We start from the raw sequence: 15,252 nt of genomic DNA, 5'->3' as shown, positions 1-15,252 counted from the left end.
ACAACCTACCTATCAAGGCCTTGCACCTTATTACCTGCCTGCAGTGCATCTTCTCTGTAACACTTTACTCTGCATTCTGTTATTGTTTTCCCTTGTACTACCACAATACACTGGTCTGATACTTTGATCTCCATGTGAAATGGAGGTTTTTAGTACATCATCACCATCATTATATGCCATTCATGTGATGTGGGTTATCATGGTCTTGGCAGATTTTTCTACAGAAGTGCTTTGCCATTGCCTTCTTCTGGGCAGTGTCCTTACAAACCAGCCATTATCAATACTCTTCAGAGATTGTCTGCCTGGTGTCAGTGGGCGTATAACCAGGACTTGTGATATGCACCAGTGTTAACACTCACCAGCAGAACACGAAAACGCTCCTCTGCTCCAGTACCTCTGCTGGCAATTTCTGGGTGGCGTCCTTTCCCAGGATGTCCCATCACATCTTTCTACAGCACAGGAGCTGGCTGGGATATCCGGGCATTTATGCTGTGAATTTTGCTCCAAGATTCCTGATTCCTTTAAGTAGAATGTACAACTGCAACAGAAGAACAATATAGGTATTCCTCCTTCCCTTTCTCCTGTGGTCCACTCTCCTCTCCTATCAGATTCCTTCTTTAGTCCTGTACCTCTTCCACCCATCCACCTCCCAGCTTCTTACTTCATCCCCCCTCCCCTATCTACCTTTCCCCTCACCTGCAGGCTTGGACTCCTCTCCCTCCTCCCATCTTCTTATTCTGGCTTCTGCCCCCTTCCTTTCCAGTAATGATGAAGGGTCCTAATCCAAAACATCAACTATTCATTCCCCTATATGGATGCTGTCCAGGTTGCTGAGTTCCACTAGCATTTTGTATGTGTTGTTCAAGATTTTCAGTAAAGACAAAATCTTTTGTTTATAATGTAAGTTAGATTTTTAACATTATTTATGCTTTCAATAATGACTTCAATTTTTAAAATGTTTCAGATGATTTTAATTAAGACATTCTTTAGATTGCAATAATTTACTTCAACGTTACCTGTTACTAAACTCTTCTGACATCAAAGGCATTCAGAGATATTGAGCGTTTTGGGAGATTTGACAGTCAACAAAGCTGAGGGCAGGAATTTTCCACAGTGTTTCTGGAAGGGGTAGCGTTTGTTCCAGCCTATCGCTGCCTCTGTTATACATCATCAGATTTAGATTCAGATACATTTGTTTATCACGTATGCATCAAAACATACAGTGAAATGTTGTCATTTGTGTTGTGATGAGTCAGGGCAGCCCACAGGTGTTGTCACACATTCTATCTCCAACATAGCATGTCCACCATGTTCAGCAGAACAACACAGAATACAGCAAATGATAAAGCAGCAACTGCAGAACAAGCCCCATTCCTCCATCCCTCTCACCTACCCACCCATGCACATACATTGTCCTCTAGCTTGAGGACAGGCTGCCTTTGTTTGGCTCCAGTGGACACACAGATTCTCAGACACTGGGTCTCTGAGATTCCTAACAGACTTGCAGAGGCTCACAGACTCAGGGCTTCAGCCATTTGGGTCTTGACTTCTATACTTCAAACTTGCGGACAGCGAGTTTGAAATATTGTCATTGAATCTTCCAACCAACTCCAGTCTGGTTAGTGCAGCAGGTGTATACAAATAATTCAAACTCCTTTCACAACAGTGACATTTTGACAAAATCTGACCCAATCACTCTTAACTGACAGAAATCAGAATCAGAATATCACTGGCATATGTCATGAAATTTGTTGTTTTTGTGGCAGCAATGCATTGAAAAACATATTAAAAGCTATAAATTATAGTAATAAATATTAAAAAAAATAAATTGGTAGTGCAAAAGAGAGAGCAAAAAATATTGAGGTAACATTCTAGAACATTGGCCATTCAGGTGGAAGGGGAAGAAGTTGCTCCTGAAATATTGAGTTGTGTTTTCAGGCTCCTGTACCTCCTCCCTGATGGTAGAAACGAGAAGAGAACATGTCTTGGGTGATGGAGGTCCTTAATGATGGATGCCACTTTTTTAAGGATGCATGCTTTCAAAAACATTTAATAATGGGAAAAGATTTTTCAGTGAATGAATTTCACATGTAGAGGCTTCAGCGATTTTTATAACAAGCAAACAAAATATGATTCAGCCTGTTTCACGGTAAGGAGATTACAAATAACGTTTGCTGAATGATCCCCCGAGCTTTGGAGATTATTCCCAGAGGGTATTCACTCCTTTTATACTCAACCAAACTGTAACATTTTCCTAAAGCAGGAAGACTGCATGACAGAGTTCTGTAACACTTTGTAAATTATTCAGCAGCCCCAGAATACTGATAGTGTGTTAGTAAATAAATCAGTAGCTTCTGTACCAATGCTAGAATTATTTTTATTTGCTTCAAGTTGATAAACATATGCAGATGGCAGGGTGAAAATATATCTCTGCAAAACAGGTGTAAGTCACTCCTTCCCTCTGCTAGTCTGCAGGCCACCCTTGGGCAAGGTGTAACACCTGCTCAGCTGCCCCAATCAGGGTCACGTGAAGCCATGGTATCAGGTGGTGGATGGTTGTACGAGCTGGTGCAGATCACAAGTCCTGGTTATGTGACCACTGGTGCCAGGCAGACCATCTCTGAAGAGTATTGGTAATGGCTGGGGTCACCCGTCTTGTAAAGACATTGCCTAGGAGAAGGCAATGGTGAACTACTTCTTTATAAAATTTACCAAGAGCAATCATGGTCATGAGACAATGATCACCTATGTTATACCATGTGGCACACTCATGATGATGGTGAAACAGATACAATTGCTACTTCTTTTTAATAGCACTGTGAATCCACAAACACACCAAAGAAACTCTATCATGTTTGCTTTTTAACAATTTGACTATTTTCAATGTTAATTTTCCTGCCATCTCCCCAAAACCATTGACACCCTGACTAGACAAGAACCTATCAACCTTCACTTTAAATATACCCAATGACGTCCTCCATAGCCATCTGTGGCATACTGTACTTTGATTATTTTTGGTTCAGAATTTTTAATTATTTCTAAATATTTCATACCTTTAGCTTACTTATTTTCTTTTGAATTATTTATTGCAATAGTTTTGAAATATTTCCTGGATATTTAAACATTGTTTAAAGCCTTACAATTCTGACTGAAGGCAAAGATCCAGCACAGGTTCGGAGAGGAGGCAACTTGAGGGTGGGGTCTCGCTACTCCACCTCCTGCAAGCACTTACCATCTGGGCCTTGCCTCAGGAGCCTAGTGCAGGAGCATCAGGAAGTGTAGAGGAGGCTTGACACAAAAGCAGAGAAGCAGAGACGATTCAGTGCTAAATGTTAACTTTGACAACAGGGCACAAAATAAGAGAGAACTATACACAATGAGCAAGAAGGTAAACTTTAGGCAGGGAGAGAGAAGGCTGGGAGCAACTGGTTGAGGCCAGTTGGTTCAATGAGTGGACAAGTACCATGGATGTGACATGAGTTAAATAGACTGCAGGTCATGAGATTGGGATGAGTAGCAGGCACAGCTTATTAGCTGGGAGGTGTCTGCATGAGTATTAATTTCAGCTGCAAGTTCACATGAAATGAGAGATGCCTGCTGGGTCCGATCTGGAGTGGTGGTTTACCACGCAGTAAGTATTTCTTGCGGCTCTATCTCAGACCACAGCTGGAAGTAAAAAATTGGGCTTGTTTTCTTCAGCACTGACCCCTTTTCTACTGCTACACTCATGACTGGATCAGATTAGACTAACGTTATTTGTGTCAACAACCAGCACAATCCGAGGACAGCCCACAAGTGTCACCATGCTTCCAGCGCCAACGTAGCTTGTCCAGAAACCAATACCTAGATGGTCTCTGGGCAGGATCAACAAATTGCCTTTTACGTGTCCTAAAGTGAGTGGTAGCCATGAATAAGTCTTTAAATCAGACAACCAAAGATCTAAAAAGCATTGTGATGGATGGGAGAGGAGCAAGTTAGGATTTCCATCCCTTTCTGATGTATTTCCTCAGTACAGCTGAAACTCCGTCATGTTAGATGCGTGCTTATTCACAGTTTTTCTGTATAGACTCAGTGGTCACTTTTATTAGGTATACCCATACACCTGCTTGTTAATGCAAATATCTAATTAGCCAATCATGTGGAAGCAACTCAATGCATAAAAGCATGCAGATATGGTCAATAGAAACAGACTGACATACTTTATTGACCCCCGAGGGAAATTGGGTTTCATTACAGCCGCACCAAGAATAGTGAAGAAATATAGCAATATAAAACCATAAGTAATTAAATAATAATTAAACATAGAAACATAGAAAAACTACAGCACAATACAAGCTCTTCAGCCCACAATGCTGTGCCAAACATGTACGTACTTTAGAAATTACCTAGTGTTACCCACAGCTCTCTATTTTTCGAAGCTCCATGTTCCTATCCAGGATTCTATCGTATCCACCTCCACCGGCAGTCCATTCCATGCACTCACCACTCCCTGCATAAAAAACTTACTCCTGACATCTCCTCTGTACCTACCTCCAAGCAGCTTAAAACTATGCCCTCTCGTGTTAGCCATTTCAGCCCTGGGAAAAAGCCTCTGACTATCCACACAATCAATGTCTCTCATCGTCTTATACACCTCTATCAGGTCACCTCTCATTCTCCGTCACTCCAAGGAGAAAAGGCCAAGTTCACTCAACCTATTCTTGTAAGGCATTCTCCCCAATCCAGAAAGCATCCTTGTAAACCTCCTCTGCATCCTTTCTATAGTTTCCACAGCCTTCCTATAGAGGTGACCAGAACTGAGCACAGAATTCCAAATGGGGTCTGACCAGGGTCCAATATAGCTGTAACATTATCTCTCGGCTCTTAAACTCAATCCAATGGTTGTTGAAGGCCAATGCACCATATACCTTCTCAACCACAGAGTCAACACACGTAGCAGCTTTGAGTGTCCTACGGACTCAAACCCCAAGATCCCTCTGATCCTCCACACTGCCAAGAGTCTTTCCATTCTGCCATCATATTTGACCTACCAAAATGAACCACCTCACACTTATCTGGGTTGAACCCCATCTGCCACTTCTCAGGCCAGTTTTGCATCCTATTGATGTCCTGTTGTAACCTCTGACAGTCCTCCATACTATCCACAACACCCCCAACCTTCGTGTCATCAACAAATTTACTAACCCATCCCTTCACTTCCTCATCCAGGTAATTTATAAAAATCATAAGGAGAAGGGCTCCCAGAACAGATCCCTGAGGCACACCACTGGTCACCGACCTTCATACAGAATATGACCCATCTACAACCACTCTTTGCCTTCTGTGGGCAAGCCAATTCTGGATCAACAAAGCAAGGTCCCCTTGGATCCCATGCCTCCTTACTTTCTCAATAAGCCTTGCATGGGGCTCCTTATCAAATGCCTTGGTGAAATCTATATACACATCTCTCGCTCTACCTTCATCAACATGTTTAGTCACATCCTCAAAAATTCAAATCAAGCTCGTAAGGCACAACCTGCCTTTGACAAAGCCATGCTGTCTATTCCTAATCATATTATGCCTCTCCAAATGTTTATAAATCCTGCCTCTCAGGATCTTTTCCATCAACTTACCAACAACTGAAGACTCACTGGTCTATAATTTCCTAGGCTATCTCTATTCCCTTTCTTGAATAAAGGAACAACATCTTCAACCCTCCAATCCTCTGGAACCTCTCCTATCCCTATTGATGATGCAAAGATCATCGCCAGAGGCTCAGCAATCTCCTCCCTTGCCTCCCACAGTAGGCTGGGGCACTTCTCATCCAGTCCTGGAGACTTATCCAACTTTATGCTTTCCACATCCTCTTTCTTAATGTCTATATGCCTAAGCTTTTCAGTCTGCTGTAAGTCATCCCTACAATCACCAAGGTAATTTTCCATAGTGAATAATGAAGCAAAGAATACATTAAGTACCTCTGCTACCTCCTCCAGTTCCATACACACCTTTCCACTGTCACACTTGATTGATCCTATTCTCTCACGTCTTATCCTCTTGCTCTTCACATACTTGTAGAATGTCTTGGGGTTTTCTTTAATCCTGCAATAGCCTCAGTTTTTATTCTGACTAAACATCAGAATGGGGAAGAAATGTGATCTAAGTGAGTTTGACCGTGGAGTGATTGTTGGTGAAAGATATGGCTGGTTTGAGCACCTCAGGAACTGTGGTATTCAGGCTCAACAGTCTCTAGACTTTAAAAAGAAAGGTGTGAGAAACCAGAAAGGTATCCAGTGAGCAGCGGTTCTGTGGGCAAAAAATGCCTTGTTAATGAAAGAAGTCAGAGGAAAACGGCCAGACTGGTTCAAGCTGACAGGAAGGCGACAATAACTCAAATTGGCATTATAACACTGATATACAGAAGAGCATCTCTGAATGCACAACTCACCAAACCTGGAAATGGATGTGCAACAGCAGCAGAGGACCACACCAGGTTCCACCCCTGCAGCTCATTAAGCACCACTGAGTGCAGTTGAACAAAAATAATTCTCCCATCTCCACTCTCTCTTTGGGTAGAAATTACTTAAAGCCAGAGAGCATATGTCACCACGTTCAAGGCCTGCCTCTACTCCATGTTATTAGACTCTTGAACCAAACTTTCATAATGATAAAAGACGAACTCTTCATTTCCAAATCTACCTTTTTGTGGCCTTTGCGTGTTTATTTGTCCATCTGCACTGCACTTTCTCTGTAGCTGTGGCATTCTGCATTTTGTTTTCCCTTTTACTACCTCAGTGTATTTCTGCATGCCACAATCTGTCTGGCTGGCACAAAGATGAGAACATCTGCAGATGCTGGATTTGCAAAGCAACACGGGAGGAACTCGGCAGACCAGTCAACATCTAAGGAAAAGAATGAACAGTTTAAGTTTTGGGCTGAGACCCTTCTTCAGGACTGGGAAGGATGAGAAGTCAGAGTAAGAAGGTGGAGGAGGGGAGGAAGAGGTACGAGGTAGCCGATGATGGGTGAAACCAGGAGAGGGGGAGGGCTGAAGTAAAGAGCTGGGAAGTTACTTGGTGAAAGCGATAAAGGGCTGGAGGAGGGGGAATCTGATAGGAGACGATTGAAGATTATGGAAAAAAGGGAAGGAGGGAGAAAGAGGAAGTTGGTCCATCAGGACCAACATATTCTGAGTCCTGACAAAGGGTCTCAGCCCGAAACGTTGACAGCACTTCTGCCTATAGGTGCTGCCTGACCTGCTGCGTTCCACAGTGTGTTGCTTGAGTTTCCAGCATCTGCAGATTTCCTCGAGTTTGCCTTCTATCCTCTCCTAGTGGATTCCCCCTCCTCCAGCCCTTTACCTTTCACCAATCAACATCCCAGCTCTTTACTTCACCCCTCTGCGCCTCGCAGTTTCACCTATCACCTGCCACCTTGTACTTCTTCCTCCCCTCCCCCACCTTCTTACTCTGACTTTACCCCTTCCCTTCAGGACTGAAAGAGTCTTGATCTGAAATGTTGCTGCTTATTCTTTTCCATAGATGTCGTCTGGGCTGATGATTTCCTCCAGTATTTTGTGTGTACTGTCTGGATAGCAAACAGTTGTCCCTGTATCTCGGTATAAGGCATGCCGTTGGTCAGGGTCAACCATGGATGTTTTGTCCCAGCTGACTAGATTTTCAATTCAGTGCGCAAGCCAGTGCAGTACGACATGAACAGCAAGCAGGCGCCCACTCTCTATGCAACTGAACAGCTGGTCCAAAGAAACAGCAGGCTGATGCTGTTTGGCACCAATGGTGTCACAGGAGTTGACAGTCTGCATTGAACTCAACATACCACTGCCTTACAAACTACAGCTCGGGATTCTTCCTCGGGTTTTACCCCCAAAGCCTCCCCTATCGGTTGGTGCAGCCACTCGGAGGTGTGAGATCAGCACCTTCCTTCTCCTAGATGAGCTGCCAAGCACAGTTGACAAAGCCCAAAGTGAAGGTTTTAAGGCACCTGTCCGGAGAAGGTCCTGCCGGGCTTAGTAGTTAAGCCACATGTGAAAGCCAGGAGCTGGACATGAGTTGTCAAAGGTTCTTTGAGATCTATTCCATTGGAAGCATTTAATAGGAAGTGGAAGCTTTTCGCCATTACCACCCCTGGCTACGACAACCTTAAGGTACGAGTTATCTCGGTACAGTGACAACAATAAATAAACATCAATCAGTGTGTGACAGTGTTTTTGGAGACTGACAGGTAAACTGAGTCATTACACTTTAGCACCGGATCTCTGGTAAATAATGAAGAACCGAGCCCCAGGAATTACACAGGAGAATCATTAATTTTATTACTTTTAAGTCCCTCAGCATCATTCTGTCAGCTTACAAGTCCATTTCACTGTATTAATTACAAAATTCATTTGTTCACAGTTGTATGAGTGATAATCAATAATAGAACACAAAAATAATAATGCACTGTATCTCACCCTAGCTGCCTCGGAGCTGGGCGTAGTAATGTGTGCAGTGAACCATTATCTAAATACTTTGATTCTACACTTTTTTTCAGAAACTAAACAGTGTCTTTGGACATAGAAATGCAGAAATCTCTGTACACAACCAGTTTTGGAAAGCAGCACAAAGAAAAGCCCTGGGCAAAAGCATGGCAACTCTCACTGAACCCGGCCTTCTGTATTTTTCAAACAACAGATCTTTTGGGCAATTTATAGGCAACATGTAATTATATGAATTTTATATTCCTGCATGGATTTAAAAAAAAGATTGAGAATTATAGTGTTGATAAGATTCTACAACAAAATAACAGATTTCTAAATGTGTAAACCATTAGCCTTCCATAATACTTGACAGGAAACTGCTAATACCAGTTATAAAGTGTCACTGGGGCCTTGGTTACAAATACTAGCTGTGTTATTATTGCAATTAAAAATAAAAACTTAATAGCTATTGCTTAATATCAACATTATCTAAAATTCACTGTGCATATACTTACAACTGTAGGCAGTCTAAATGAGAGCTCTGTGGAAAATCCTCTGCGGTCACGTACTAAGTCTGTGTTACTGTTGCCCAATACATCAAGCAGATTCCTAATGGGCAAAGTGAAAGCTTTTGCCACACATCATAGAATTCAATACATAAAACACAATCACCATATTCGTGACAAATATATTAAACCAGAAATAGATGCATAGGACAAAACCAGATAAGCACTGCTGGTAAAGAAACACTCGTCGCAATATACCCAGGAACTTGGAACACTTAGCAGCATTTATTCAGCCAAGTTGTAAAAGCAATGAATAAGCTCAAACAGGAATCCTGCCATCATATTACACAATGCCAAGACTGGCTACCCCTATTGTGTGGGCCACTGATTTAGTAAATGTAACGGATTCATGAGTGTTAATGCTGCTTTGGATACTACAGAACTAGAGATTTTGCAGATGTTGGAAACCCAGAGCAATGCACACAGATGCTGCAGGGATTTAGCAGGTCAAGAAGTCAATGCTCCAGGCTGAGGCCCTTCATATGGACTTTAAAGGAGGGAGGGAAGATGCTAGAACATGATAGGCAGGTAAGGAGAAGAGGTAAGAGGCCAGAATGGGGAATTAAAGAAGAGGGAAAGTGAGGGTGGGGGGGAAATACCATTAGTTTGAGAAATCGATGTTGATGTCATCAGGTTGGAGGCCACTAGATGGAATATCGCGTGTTGCTCCTCCACTGAGAGTGGTCACCGACTTCACCTATCACCTAGTTTATCCTCCTACCTCCTCCCCCCCCCCCCACCCCCACCTTCTTATTCTGGCATCTTCCCCCTTACTTTCCAGTCCTGGTGACGGGCTTCGGCCAGAAACACCAACTCTGTATCCGTTTTCATAGATACTGCCTGACCTGCTAAGTTCCTCCAGGATTTTGTATGTGTTTCTCTTCACACTACCTCGGTTTCAGTAAACTGCACTATCTTACATTCAGTAGTGTTCCAGGCACATTAACAAGTTACTGCAATTCTCAGGAAATGCATTAGAGTCTTGTCAAAAGCCACTGAAATATCATTGACTAATTCAGATAGATTTCCAAAGAAGTTATTTCATTACTCAAGGTAACAGTTATTGTAAATATGGAAATTTTGAACCTACTACATCTTAAGTGTGTTTAAAGGTTGTGTGAAACTAATTATTTATTTAGAAAGTTGTGCCAGGTTTCTTTTGTGAGTGTCTGTGGATAGGAACAAATGTAGTGTAACGCCTCAGTCTTTGTGGCTTCAGCACTAATTTAAGTTGTGTTGCTGCAATATTTATTTTATAATAAAATTTGAGAAGAAAACTTACAAAACTATAAATGCACTAATAACAAACTTTGGCAGTAAGCACAAGCCAGTTTTACAAATGGAGAGAATCCACGCCAATGAAAGCACTTCCCGATCTTGCCGTTGGTCGGCTGCCACCCTTTTCCAGTGCAAAATAAATCACCACAGGCAAAACCTCCAGCAATAATCTGTATCGTGAGCTTGGAAATTTGTACCTTGTTATCCAAGTATTAGTGAGCAAGTTCCATGATTAGAGCTCCTTAAAATTCCACTTCCGATATTTGAAAGTTCAGTCACTAAAATGAGGCAAGACTAATCAGTAAATACTCTAGGTTTCCTGAGTGGATTGTAAAAACAATGAAATATATTAAAAGTCAGATATTACTTTTGCTTGGTGGCAGGTGAGAAGTATCTTTAACAGTTGAAAAAACTCAAACTATGTTATTTACGAAGCTCATTTTATATATTGATAAATATTTAAATTTGTTCATTTTTCAATTTACTCCACCCAATGCTCTCATTCTCCACTTACTCCATGCTCAGAATGAACGTGGGTGTAGGTGGTGACTGTGTAATGAAATGTATACCATCTGTGGACCTTACGTGGACATAGATGTGTGTGAATGAGTGTGAGACAAAGTGTGTGTGTGTGTGAGAGAGAGAGCATGTGCATGTGTGAAAGTGTGTGTGTGAATGTTGTGTGTGTTGGTGCTCAACTGCCAAAATAACACACATATAAATTGCAGGAAGAACTCAGCAGTCAACATTGCGGGCTGAGACTGTTCACCAGTCCTGATGAAGTGTCTTGGACTGAAAAGTCAACTGTTTATTCCCCTCCATAGATGTTGAGTTCCTCCAGCACTGTGTGCACATTACTGTACAGATGATGCTACAGCAGCAATGTGTGTGTGTTACTGCAGAGACAATGTCACACATGGCAGTTTACAAATACTAAATTTGCCACTTGATTATCAGACCCACAATTATTTGTGAAAGGTTTTGATGATGTTCTTGATTGATTACATGCCTCACTGTGGAACAGACTTGATGGGCAGAATTCTTATTCTATATATCATGGTTTTAATGAAAACACAAACATTGATACCTTAAAGAAGTTCACGTTACCCATAAGCTTTAAATGTAGTTGACCTAAACTAACTTTTCCAAGGAAAAACAAGGAACCAAAATGGGTTCCAAACCAAACACAAAATGCATTTGGACTGATAAACAGAAGAGACTCTGCAAATGCTGTAATTTCAGAGCAACATACACGAAACACTGGAAGAACTAATTAAGTCAGGCAACATCTATGGAGGGGAATAAACACTTGATGCTTCAGGCTGAGACCCTTCATTGGGGCTCAATAATGAAGGGTTTTGGCCCAAAATACATACTATTTATTCCTATCCATAGATGCTGCCTGACCTGCTGAGTTCCTCCAGCGTTTCGTGTATGTTGCTCTGCATCGGGATTGTCCAGCACATTATAGAAGTAGGTAGAGTATGAGAGGTAAAATCTGGCTTAAACTACACACGATCATATTAATTTAGTCGTCTGATCCCTTTTCATCCTTCAGTACTATAAAAGTATAACCAGAATTACATCAGAGATGGTCCATGAACATTGGGTAGATAGAAAACAGCTTTCTACAAACAGAGCCACAAGTGTGTTAGCATACATTCCCTCATCAAAGGTTGTAAAACATCCTAACATGAATTCAAAGTAGGTACAAAGATTGGTAGAGATTCCTGCAAAGATGATTTCAGATTTCTTTCTGGTTAGTCGATGTTTGGCCGCTGCGTTGGAAAGCTTCTCTGCAGAAGCTGGAAGGAGATATATATGTGCTTAGGCCAACAAGGAAGCAGGGCTTAGGAGGATTTGAAGAAGCATCAAAACCACTTCTTATGATCAGAGGATAGTTTTGATAAAATGCATCAAGCAGGGAAATGAGTAGTCTTGGATGAATCAAAAACCTGGTAAAGGTTCATATATGCACCTTGTGAGGATTTACAATAACTTGGGGAAGGTTCACCTGATGTTTCTGCTTGATGCTTGTGTTTGAACCACCAGTGCCACAGGCGTGCATCACTCAAACCCAGAGGCAGTGCGGTAGAAGGATCTTGGTTCCATTTGAGCACGCTATGCCAGTCACTATAATACTTGGTCAAAGTTGCTGGTTAGTCTTAACACTAGTAGTGGCCGTACATTAGACACAGTGCTGAAGATTATACTTTAACAAACCTAAATTGAAAATTCTATTAATCATTTGATGCCGAACTTATCCCACAATAAAACCAATATAAGATCTTTCACTAACAAGCCTGAATTAAAGCAGCTTTACTGAGCTGGAAGAGAAATGTATGAACACTGATTTGCCTTGCCTTCTCTGCGCACACAGTTACAATAAATAGACAATACTTTGTCATAATTAATTCTTTGAAAAAAAGTTCATGTTCAGGAGTTTAGTGTTTACTCTCTGATGTCATGGGAGGATAGTTAAGAAATGTTCCGATAAATACAGCAATCATTTCATGATAACTCACATAATTATCAAAATACTGTCTGACCAAGAGCACTACAATGGAAAGGTGCTGCAAAAGGAATCACCACACTGACAAATATACGCCGTGGTACTTCATAACTGATGCAGATATTTAAACGCTGTGCTGAGTAATGGTGACAGTGGTGTGCACATCGAACGGCATCACTGAGCAAGCAAAAGGAAAGAGGAATCAAAAGTAACGAAAGAAGCCAATCTCACGTTGAACTTCGGCAGCTTTGCAGAAGTACTTCTTTGCAGGAAAGAAACTGCAAAAGTCACAGTAAATCACCATATCGAAGAGGTTGTGTTGACTTGCCTTAGGGATTAAGTATAGTGTTACAATACCTCACCATAACTAGAATGGATACAAGATCCACTGCCTATGGCTATTACAGAAACCATACACAATTATCTCGTACAGCGTACTCTTTGCAATGTGATATTTTTTTTTATGAGACATCCAAAGGCCACAGTGTATGGACACTCTGGCGTTGTTCACTTAATGACGGGACACTGCGCGTCAGCTATTAGTCAAACGTCTCCCACTTCTTCCTGAGCTGGTCTACTCGACTTTGTGAACTTGCTGCCTCCTTCTTTGTCGCATTAAGCAATATTGCAAATGGATCGTCGGCCACCCCAGTGTCGCATGGCTGCGGAATTCTTTCCAGACCTTTCGAAGGCTTTGGTGGGACCATTGGTGGCTCAGTCAAATTCTTCCCTCTGCTGGCCACGGCGGAATTGGAATCCGCCACACTCCCTGCTGATTTTGCATAGCTTGTTCCACCCAGGCTGGTGGAGGAGATTGTACTTTGCTTGCTGAAAGTCCCTGACTGAGTCAGTGGCGTGGGCTGTACATATAGGTGATGGAGCGAGGGTGCAGAGTAGTTCCGGTGGGGCATCTGTGGCTGGAAGTATCCGGGACCCGACGGCAAGAAGCCTGGAACAAAGGGAGAAGCTGCAGGAGACACGAAGTGAGTCGCTGTAGGCTGGGCCTGAGGGAAGTGAAGAGCCGCCGGCAGTGTCTGGGAAAACGGATAAGATGGGGGTTGGGGAAATGGTGCTACTGGTGCAGGGCTGGGGGTTGAGTATCCCAGAGTTTGGCTGAACTGTAGGGAAGCAGGTGGGGTACTTATTCCCAGGTCAGTACTTGGAGAGGCAAAAGCCAAGGGAGCAGGAGCTGAAGGCAAAGATGATGCAGGTGCTAATGAAATGCTGGGACTTGGAGACTGGCCCCTGTCGAGGTCAGAAGTGGAACTCAATGGATCCAAAAGACTCAAGAGATCGTTCCTGCTGTCCACTCCCTTGCCAATTTTGATAGGTTTCAGGATATCAGTAGCACAAGAACTTAATGGAGGCTGAGGGGTCAGGTTCAATGGTCTTAAGTCTGATTTCTTCTCAGCTCCTGTGGACTCCTGTAACAGTTCGGACACTGAACCAGCAGTGGACACGGACACGTCTTGCTTAGAGCTATCCTGTAACACGGCCGAGACTTGGTCAAGTCCAGGAAGGGCCTGCTGTTTTGCACCCCGACTGACAGCTGCTGGCGGCGGAAGCACAATCCCCTTGTCCGTGGACCTCTTGCCTTGAGGCCGGGGAATGGTGATGTTGCCCGAGCCCCCCGGCGGAGGATCCGTGGAGGGTAACTGAACGTCTCTGTTCAAAGTCTCTGTGTCAATCGCTGTGAAGAAACTCCCAAAGTGAATGCTCCCAGGTGACGAGCTGGTGATGGGCTTCACCCCCAGAGCCGTGTCATCATGGACAGTGCTCCGAAGCTTGGCATGGGGCAGGGTGTGGTGCAGTCCTGTTGATAGAGCTTTGCTCTTCTCGGATGAAGCCACTCCCTTCCACTGCAGAGATAACAAAAAACATAACATGTAATTTTAAAATGTAGAATTGCAAACAAAATCAGTACACTGAGAGGGTTACATCTACCAACAAGTTATATGGAGAACCCTAATTGGTTGCATCATTAGCCATGATGAAATGGCGGAGCAGACATGATGGGCCAAATGGCTCAATTCTTCTTCTATATCTCAAGGTATACCTCTTCCCCTCACCTGCCTCTTACCTCCCACTGACTCTCCTCCTCCTTTCTCCCATGGTCCTCTCTCTTCTACTATCAGATTCTTTCTTCTTCACCCCTTTACCTTTCCACCTATCACCTCCCAGCTACCTACTTCATCCTCCCTACCCCATCTATCACCTACTAGATTGTACTCCTTCCCCATCCCACCTTCTTATTCCAGTATCTTCCCCCTTCCTTTGCAGACCTGACGAAGGGTCTCAGCTTGAAACATCGGCTGTTTATTCTTTCCACCAATGCTGTGTGACTTGCTGAGTTCTTCCAGCACTTCGTGTGTGTTGAACTGGTGCTCTGGTATGGAAGTGACTGGTGGACTCAGGTGAGGGGGTGTGAGAGACAGAAGGAGGGG

General features: G+C 43.0%; 1 protein-coding gene across 6 annotated transcripts in view; it reads right to left on the bottom strand.

Annotated features, from left to right (window-relative positions):
• Positions 1-8,283: 8,283 nt before the first annotated feature.
• The window catches only part of LOC132407438 (DENN domain-containing protein 1A-like), a 606,259-nt gene continuing 599,290 nt past the window's right edge, over positions 8,284-15,252 (bottom strand). For all 6 annotated transcript variants that reach the window (XM_059993934.1, XM_059993938.1, XM_059993937.1 and 3 more), the window contains one exon: positions 8,284-14,667. In XM_059993934.1, coding sequence (XP_059849917.1) covers positions 13,348-14,667 — 1,320 coding nt within the window. In that variant the 3' untranslated portion in view covers positions 8,284-13,347. The remainder of the gene's footprint in view (positions 14,668-15,252) is intronic.

This window comes from Hypanus sabinus, chromosome 18, assembly GCF_030144855.1.
Source record: "Hypanus sabinus isolate sHypSab1 chromosome 18, sHypSab1.hap1, whole genome shotgun sequence".
Taxonomy (NCBI): Eukaryota; Metazoa; Chordata; class Chondrichthyes; order Myliobatiformes; family Dasyatidae; genus Hypanus; species Hypanus sabinus.
Note: the sequence above shows the minus strand (reverse complement) of the source record. Positions and strands in the feature narration are given on the sequence as shown.